Source organism: Eptatretus burgeri, chromosome 10 (genome assembly GCF_056783735.1).
Source record: "Eptatretus burgeri isolate ZD-2024b chromosome 10, Ebu_testis_v1, whole genome shotgun sequence".
Taxonomy (NCBI): Eukaryota; Metazoa; Chordata; class Myxini; order Myxiniformes; family Myxinidae; genus Eptatretus; species Eptatretus burgeri.
Genome location: NC_140970.1, coordinates 10,737,427 through 10,747,426, shown reverse-complemented (window position 1 = coordinate 10,747,426; position 10,000 = coordinate 10,737,427). Strand labels below are relative to the sequence as shown.

Here is a 10,000-nt window from a genome sequence, read left to right as displayed (position 1 = left end):
GTTGAACGTCGACCAACAAATGCTCGCACACGGGACACCCAACTTCACATCCATACACCAAGGGGATGGTGCACTTAGTGATGAAGCACCCTGTCTGTGTAGCACCAATCTGAGTTTCTATAGGCAGGTCAGGAATCGAATCCAGGTAAGACTGTCATAAGAGAAGCGCTCTACCTGTGCACCATGCCGTCGGGACAGATACGCGCACGCAAGAAACTTTGAAATGGAGAGCAATGAGAGTTTGCGATTTTCGGAATGCACACAATTTCAGCGCTTCGTTCAGACATAAAATGCATCCTGCTCGAGTCATATCTATATGCTCCAGCAATACGACAAATGTATCGCCATAATGTCTGCGGGAAACAACATTATCACCAGATGTACAATCGCTGTACGCGACGTCGCGGACAGGGGCACGTGTTCGGCGTTTATATCCGCGGGAAATAACATTATGTGGCGGGTCGTTTAAGACTTGAATTTTCGAGATAAACGGACCTCACAGCGGTGGGACAGACAATCATACATGTGGAACAATGGAGAGAGAGAGAGAGAGAGAGAGAGAGAGAGAGAGAGAGAGAGAGAGAGAGAGAGAGAGAGAGAGAGAGAGAGAGAGAGAGAGAGAGAGAGAGAGAGAGAGAGAGAGAGAGAGAGAGGAGGGAATGGGTGTGGGGCGGAGGGAGGGTGGCGGATGGTGTGGAGGGCGGCCACGGATTCTGCGATTCTCAGCGTTTCACTATTTCCATTCGTTCCCGCAAAGCTCCTTGTGCAGTTTCCTTCCCTAAATGTCCATATCTTGGGGCACAGACAATGTACCCACACTATGTGTGTGTGTGCGTGTGCGTGTGCGTGTGCGTGTGCGTGTGTGTACCATTGGATGCAATTCAAATATTGGAGTAAAAGCCATAAATTTACATTATGCAATTCGGAAAAAATTTTTTTCCCTTTTTTCAAAAGCATATTCATGTTTTTTCATGTAAACGTCATCAATTGCTCACTAATCCATCTATTTTTTAACTTCCGGATATAGTGTTGCACAAATGGTGACAATGTGCTGCAGACCTCGAAAATCGCACTCGCACGGAATTCAAACACTTTTTCACATTTCGAGTTCCAAGAAAGAGTCGAGGATGAGACGATACAATGAGCCAGAAGCATGGGAGGGGGTGGTGTTGTAAGTGAAGACCTATAAGCTCCTCGCCTCGATGCTTTTTACCGCGAGCACCAGGTACATCAAGGCGAGCATAATTAAGCAACACTGAAACGACGCTACCTTTATTAGCAGATAAACCACGGAATTCAATTTTGTGTTCGACCCAGGATATGTTATCATGCCTTGTCGTTTATGAACAAATTGCATCCGGAAAAGGTCTTGGAGCAAAACTGGTGCTTATAGACAGCACCTCCCACATGTAATGAGACCCACTGGCTCTGCCAGAACACAAATATGTATCCCCGACTACATCATTAACGACCACAATTATTACCGCCTTGCGGCATCAGCCGTGTCATATATACTGTATGTATGTATGTATGTATGTATGTATGTATGTATGTATGTATGTATATATATATATATATATATATATATATGTATATATATATATATATATATATATATATATATATATATATATATATATATATATATATATATATGTATGTCGCATGTCCGGTTCATTAAATTGATTAACTGCCCAGTGTGTGGCTATGGCCCTGAGTACGCCAGCGGCATGATGTTGCCAGCACACCACCATGCATCTTTGCGACCTGCGACCTTCAGGCAAGCATGTAACGAGCCAATAGGACCACTCGCGTTCAGAATTCCTATTTACATCGAGAACCCCAGAGTGCTCACTCACACCGTGCAGCAAGATCCATGTCCACCCTCTCAACGGGTATACATCTTCCAAATCCTCGCTTCTCTGCTCTCTCCATAAATGGGTATGCACAAGATCTCCAAAATATTTCTCCGATTTAACAGAAAAATCCACTTGATGTTTTACAGATTCGCGGAAGGATCCAGACCATCGCAAAGCATATTCAACGCCGTCACACGAATACACACACGGAGCTTAAAATGCAGGAAAAAACATGGACGGACTGTTTGCCTGCAGTTCGAGAGAGAGTCTGAGTGTGCACTTTCACAATGACCTGCAAATCTGTGAAGCAAAAAACTCAAACCAAGACCTGGAGACGCTGCACATGGTGTGAATATAATTGAAATAAAATTTAAAAAGTCATTTTCATGGAAAATTTTATTCATTAAAATACAGTCCTCTGTGGCTGGGAAACGTCAGTGTACTTTTACGTGAAGTACAAGGACATGAGTAAACGATGGACGAACACACCACGCACGATATAGTCCAACCAGGGTTGCTCACATCAAATTCACATGACAATGTTAACAGGACAAATCTCACCTTCGATGACGTAACTGCCGCCAAAAGTTCCTCCAAAGGTTCCAAAAGACGTAATGAGAGCACGGTTAAGCGAGACGGCATGACACATACTTACTGTGCATGCTGGCGAAGGGATCGGGCTTGCAGTGCAGTTCCATGGTGTGGGCACGCGGGCTCAGGTGGCCCAAAGCGCCTGCAGGGCCAGCCTGGGCCAGCGAGCGCCCTCAGCGCGCAGCACCGCTCCCGGTCGTAGCCCGCTGAGTGTCTGGCCTGGGGGATGCCATCGGGTCTCAGAAGGCAGACTTTGGCTCAATATATAGTCAGCACGCTGTGACACTGCTGCAACCTCCTTCGCTTTGTCTTTTCTGTATCTGGAAAGCCAGATCGCTTCGAAATACCCACACAGAATATGTGTGCAGCTTTTATACGTGCCCTTAAAGCGTCCTCTACTTCCTTAAATCGTGTTTTTTGTTCAGTTCTTTCAAACACTGCACTAGCTCGTATTTGCAGACCCTGAGCACTGACAGAGCCAGTGAGCCTGCGTGTTGGAACGGGCTGGCTCAGAAGCTCGCACCGCGAAGCGCCCCACGGCGAGAGGCGGCGCCGCGTCCCCGCACGCCCCGCCAATGTCTCGGGTGCCTTTTTTATTTTTATTTTTTACTCTCACCTTAAAAACAACAAAAACGTTCCCCTCCACTTGCCTTTTCGCCTCCACCTTCCCGCTCCCACCCTACCTAAGCTCACCTCGCACTCCCCTCCCACGGCACTTAGAAAACAACAAGCAAGACATCGCGCCTCGCGCCGTCCTGTGCTCAGGCCAATTAAAGCGCCTCCGGCTCCGGCCATTGGCAGCGCCTGCAGTGCGTCACAGCGCATGCGCCCCGTCCAAGCCTCGGCCTCAAAGCAAAAGCTTATGGTCACTCCTACACCACCACCATCACCACCACCACCACCTCCACCTCCACCTCCACCAGTCCACCAGTCCACCACCACCCTCCACCCAACCATCTTGGGTGACTTTTTACAAGGTATTGTGTGATGACAAAATGACAAAATTACATAAATAAAGTGTATATATGTATATTTATATATGGTATTGAGACACACACATATACATATATGGGGCTCGCAGGATGGCTGAGAGGTTTGAACACTTGCCTCTAAACTTCCTCGCTCGGCTTTGAATCTCATTCCAGCAATAAACTGTCATCTCGGTGATTCATAGGCAGAGTGAATCATCAATGTGTGTGCCGTCCCTCGGATGGACGTTAAACTTCGCGTCCTGTCTGCCGGGATTAGTTGGTGGATGTTAAAGATCCCACAGTCAGCACCATGAACAAATTGCAAATTCATTCCTTAACCACTCCTGGGAAGGCAGTGGCAAACAACCCAGTAAAACCTTTGCCAAGAAATAGTTTCGGCAACACCGACGCTCTGAAACAAAATATGTCACATCAGAATTAGAAATATATATATATTTATACATATATATATATATATATATATATATATATATATATATATTGTCTCAATATATTATGCAGACTGATATTTCAGAAAAAATGTATTAAATTGCAGAGAGAAGGGTGGGTGATGTTAAATATTACTAATACCTAACAGATGGCGGCGGATGTGATGGAATGATTGCACGTCATCAGTCAGCTGTTAGGCATAACCATAAGGCAGTGTAGAATGACAAGATAAAACATAGCATAGTTGTCGATATATAAAGTGTGTATACATTTTATTGAGACACCCTGTATATAAATGCCTGTGTGAATATACACACATAGGTGTGCGTGCGCACGCGCACACACACACACACACACACACACACACACACACACACACACACACACACACACACACACACACACACACACACACACACACACACACACACACACACAAATTGCCTAACCTTTTCTCCTTGGTGTTCACTGTAATAAAACACACTGCAAAAACATTTAAACTCATTCCATTAAAGTAACATTCAATTCATCCTTGATGTCTCAAAAAGTCATTGTTTCACAGAAGCAAGACCACAAAGATCAAAGCATTTGTAGACTGAATAAGGATAACAAAACACCCTACTGGTGAATTAAGGGTGTAGAAACGAGATTGACCTTCGCGACCAATATAAATTCGTGATGTTAGTAATCGGTTGGGCTTCGATTATTCGAGATAAACAGCTTGGAACCTCATGGAGGAAATTCAATTACGGATGCCGACAATCCACCGTAGTTTCCTTGATCCACATTTGCATCCAAAATAATTCTGGAACTCGATCATTGGTCTTGATGCCCAATTTTCTGGCAACAATGTGTCACCAGTTGGAAGTCGACTTGACATCAGGGTTGGCTCCAGGCCAAGACAGGATGCAAATTCTAGCACGCTGGAAGTTAGTCTTTCACATTTATTTCGAGAATGTGCTTCGATCCAGTTAATAAAGATGTGCTTTCGAAATGAAAACGATATGATACGTTACCAAAAACATTAAAAAAAAAAATTTAACTAACAAACTGTTAACTAACATTAACAAACTAACCCTAACAGCTGGAAATTGATCTCTGCACACTATCTCGCTCGGTGGATGTTAAACTGTATCTCTCATGAAGAGAGGGCGTCTCCAGGTTGTACCCAGACTCGTCTGAGAATAAAACCAATCCCATTCTTTTTCTGTCCAATCAACATTCTACAAAATCCATTTCATAAGTATATATATATATATATATATATATATATATATATATATATATATATATATATATATATATATATATATATATATATATATATATATATATATATATATATATATATATATATATATGAGGTGTGTTCAAAAAGTATCCAACCTTAATTTTTCGTGCGTAAACAAATGAAGCTGGGGAGGCGTGGATTGGTGCACGTATGAAGGCGATCCTAATCCGTATGCATGAATATTTTCCTGCCTGCAGAAGCTGTCAGTCGCCGACAGACCGCCGATGAGTGAGGAAGTGTAAGTGAGCGCCGTCGGATTTCCGTTTTTGACAAAATGACGGAAAAACTTGAACAACGCTACTGCATCAAATTTTGTGTAAAGCTTGGCGATTCCCAAGTGGAAACGATCCGCAAGATTCAACAGGCCTTCGGGAACGAAGCAATGGGCACCACACAGATAAAAGAGTGGTACAACCGCTTCAAAGATGGTCGCACATCAGTGGAAAGTGAAGCACGTTCTGGTAGGCCCTCAACATCCCGAAATGAGATCGCCATTGACCAAGTGAGGACTCTGCTGATGCAGGATCGTCGAATCACGATCAGAGAACTTGCAGACAAGGCGGGCATCAGCAGGGCCGGACTTACCATGTGGGTGGCCGTGGGCACAATGATTGTGGGGGGCTCCCAAATTTGGAGATTAATCAACAACTTAAATTATAACTGCTTTTTCATCAACAACTGAACTTGTATCTATAGATTTGGCAGATCCTGATCAGGAATGATTTGGCATACATGTTCACAAATTACAATTAAATCTGACAATATGACAAGATGGACGGATTGTTATTGATATGGCTGGTGACTTATCTATGAGCTGATGACTTATCTCTGAGCTCATTCTAAAATCAAATCACAAAAATGCTGTTGCTGCAAGAGTAAGAGATAGAGATGGACCAATATAAGAAAAAACAAACGACGTGCTGTCATTAATCATACTACGAACTTCGACTAAAAATCTTCAAACTACTAAAAACCCTCTGGGCAAGAGAAATCCGAAATGGTGATTAATAGCCGACTTCCAGCGACCGCAAATATAGGGCAGTGTCATCCACATCTATGGACATACACACGGTGCCTTAATCAATGGACAAGCTTCCTGCGCGACTTCGCGGCAGTGAACTCGGATGTGATACTGTCAACCTGCATGGAATTGAGCACATCGGATTCGGTTGAAATGATGGTCAGATTGACCAGTCTCTGCTGCCCAATCGTGGAGCGAAGATGGTTCTTGATAAGCTTGAGTTTCGAAAACGAGCTCTCCCCGGAGCAGTTCGACACCATCAGTGAGAGGTAAATCCGAAGCAGCACTTCCATGTTTGGGAAAGTATCGGTGAGTTTTCGCTCGATGAGAAAACTGTACATCTCGGCTTCAGTACGGCCCGAGTCTGGCTCTGACTCCTTCATCATGGCTTGGAACTGAATCATTTCTTCTGTGAGGTCAGGTGATAGATCTTCCCGATACAGCTCGACGAGCTTCGAGCATGACTCTCGAATCTGCTCCACGTAGAGTTGAACAAGAGCACGCAGGAATCCAAATCTGTCGCGCATCTCGCTGTAAGCGTTTGTACGCTTTTCCAACTGCGACAGCAGTACGTCGATCACTGCAATGTATCCACTGATGCGAACGGACTCCTTGACATCTAGTTCTACTTCTGGAGTGTGTCCGTAGTCCAAGGGAGCGAGGTGGACATTACGCTTTCGTCTACGCGATCCGCGAGCGAATTCCTCCGTACCCGAGCACTCCACTCCATCAACAACGAATGTATCAAACTGATCGCGTAATGACTGCACGAAGCTCGCCAGTGACTTCAGGAGCTGCACGGCTGTGTTGAGATCGGTAGCTTGTGACTGAAGGGTTTTACTCGGACGATCAAATCTACCAAGGACAGTAGACCAGAAACCAGCATAGAACCCGATCTCAAGCGAGCACATCGTTTGGTGAAGTGTCTCGGCGGTGTTTCTCGTTTCACTATTCAGTTGTTCATCGTTTGCGATTTCATCGAGGACATCCATGATTTCGCTGTAACCGTCTACAAGAGCTCGGGTTGCATCAGAATGAGCCGACCAGCGAGTGTCGCTGAGGCGCTTTGGTACTTGCAGACCTTTGGCTTTCAGGGCGTCAAATAATCTGGTGTAGCGCGACGTGGAAGCTGTAAAAAATACATACACTTGTTCCACAAATTCAAAGAATGCTGCTGCAGGTCTACAGCATCCCACGGCCGACTGACCGACTAAGTTCAGTGATTGCGTCACGCATGGCACAAATATTGCGAGAGGGTTCTCCTGTTTGATCATTCCCTGCATCCCATTGTATCGGCCACTCATATTAGATGCATTATCATAAGATTGTCCTCAGCAGTTAGCGATGTCCAATCCAGTGGCTTTCAAAAAATCCAGTAATGCCGTCGCTTGCTGGAGTCCAGTGTGTCCTGTGTTGCTCAGAAAGGTCATGAAACGCTCCACTGGAGCCTCGTTCTCGATGTATCGTACAATAACTGTGAGCTGGTCGATGTGGCTTTTGTCAGGAGTAGAATCGACTGACACAGAGAAGTATTTTGCCTCTTTCACACGAGCGACGAAGTTATCCAGAACAGATTTTCCGATGATGGAGACTAACTCTTCACATGTCATAGATGATAAGTAGTTGGTGTAGCCACTACCTTGGTTGGCATATTTCTGAATGTGCTGCACCAAAAATGGATCGTATTCCGCAAGTAATTCCATTAAACCAAGGCAGTTACCATTCGTCCGTGACCCAAAAATTTCATCCGATCCACGGAACGCCAGACCACGCTCAGCGAGAAACTATATCACCCTCACACTTCGTTTCAGCACCTCCCTCCAATAGGACGCAATCTCACTCACCTGTTTGATGAGTTCAGTGTCCACACGACCTGCGGATGTTGCTCTGTCTGACAATCGGATGATATTCTCACAATGTACATGCGAACGCTCATGCACCTTGATAGAACGACTGGCATGCTTCCAGTCATTGAATCCTTCCCCGACCAGGGCAGTAGCACCTCCAAAGAGCTTGAAAGCGATGCAGTACAGTTTTCCGGTTGATGTGGAGAAGCAAAGCCAGGACCTTTTCACGGACTCTCCGTTTTGTAGTTTACGGTAAAAAAGATTCTTGGAGCAGCAGCGTTTCCGACCTTCAACAAACTGTATGGATGAATCAAAGGGACCAGTTGAATTCTGCAGGGGCTCCAAATCTTGTGATGACCACAAGTCGATCATCTCTGATGACGGTCGCTCAGGAAGCCAACATCCAATGTCATTGGCAAAGCCAGGTCCACGATCAGTCAGTATATCTTGCGCTTCTTCATCTGATGCAAGTTCTTCATCGGTGGAACCTTCCGAGATGTTGGGCGAATCTTGACGCGGGGGTTGAGTTGCCAAATCCGCTTGTTCTGTCTCTGTTGGTGTTCCAGCCTCTGTCATGGACGAATCGCCTGTTTATGCAGGAGAGAAAAACTCTGAGATTTTCCGGGTCTTTCCACGACGGCCTTGCGTCTTTCATCTTTTCCTTGGAACATTTCCGCTTTTGAGCACCACTGTCATATTTCCGTGGAGTCCTGGATTCGTGCCTGTCGTCACCGAAGACGCTCGTTGTGGTTTCTACAGCTGGTAGGTCCCGAGTAACCGAGATATCGTCAGAGTGCACGTGGGACGTACCAGAATCATGAACAACAAGTATTGAAAAGTAGGTTCTGGTAACCTCCGGTAAGTCTGCTAATACGGAGGATAACGATGAACAGCGGATTCAGGAAAATACCGTGATCAAACGGTTTGGATGAGACGAGACACCGAAGTTCCCTTTCTGCACAATGTTTATTAATATAATGGCACGAATAACGAAAGTCTCGCTCAGCGAGCAAAGACAATATGGCGACGGTTCACTTACACCAACTGACAAGAAACCGGAAGCTCTCACCATATCCAGTGGGAAAACGCCAAGAAAGTGAGAATTACAGGCTTGCACTACACCGACATGGTATTCATAAAGTGCATGAAACATTCATGGGCACAAGAGTACTAAACGTTCATACATATGGTGAAACAGCAAAGACTTTCTAACAAGTATGTTTCACAAACCTGGAACATAGAAAGTCACACCGTGTTACTGTGATGGCGCGCCAGTAAGCAGGGTACGGACAGCGTTCCCTGCCAGTCGCAGTTTCAGTGTGTACAATACTACCCCTGCCGGCCTTGTGCTGTGCTGGCCTGGCCTAGTTTTACAACGTCGACTTTCACCTTTTCACCTCTCCTCTGGCTGGACCTCTGTATTCCGTCTGTGCTTGCTGGGCTCTGGCGGGCAGTGCCGTTGTGAGTTGGCCACGCTCAACCATCCGAAGCATCGATGATCGATCCAAAAAAAGATCCGAATGCGGGGCCCCCAATGCCCGAGGCTTGCCCCGGGAATTTTTGACCACGTTGAATCCGTTCTGTGGGCCGTGGAAGAAACAGCTTGAAAAAGCCAAAGCTTGAAAAGGACCCTCACAATGACGGACAATTTTGAAAAGATATCCTCACAAAGACTTTACAATCTTCATTCACCGACAATAAAACTTTAGAAGCACATTTTCAAAGGATTTTCAAAATGTCATCGAAATTGTGGGGGGCCATGAAATGTGGGGGGCCCCGGGGCCATAGCCCCACCTGGCCATCCCTAAATCTGGTAGTGGGCATCAGTATTGGATCCGTTCATTCCATTGTGACTGAGGATTTGGGCTTAAGAAGAATCTCAGCGAAGTTCGTGCCAAAGCTGCTAAAGATCGAGCAGAAGCAACTCCGTTTGGAGACTGCACATGACATGCTGGATGGAGACTGTGAAC

At 45.5% G+C, this 10,000-nt stretch overlaps 1 protein-coding gene across 5 annotated transcripts in view; it reads right to left on the bottom strand.

The window, feature by feature from the left end:
• Positions 1 to 10,000, bottom strand: part of LOC147017942 (paired box protein Pax-5-like) — a 201,205-nt gene that overhangs the window by 161,148 nt on the left and 30,057 nt on the right. Inside the window, exon 1 of one of the 5 annotated variants that reach the window (XM_085897047.1) lies at positions 2,515 to 3,086. The exons of the other annotated variants lie outside the window; for them this stretch is intronic. Coding sequence (XP_085753173.1) covers positions 2,515 to 2,557 — 43 coding nt within the window. The 5' untranslated portion in view covers positions 2,558 to 3,086. Of the gene's footprint in view, positions 1 to 2,514; positions 3,087 to 10,000 lie in introns of those variants that run through there. 5 annotated transcript variants of the gene reach the window in all.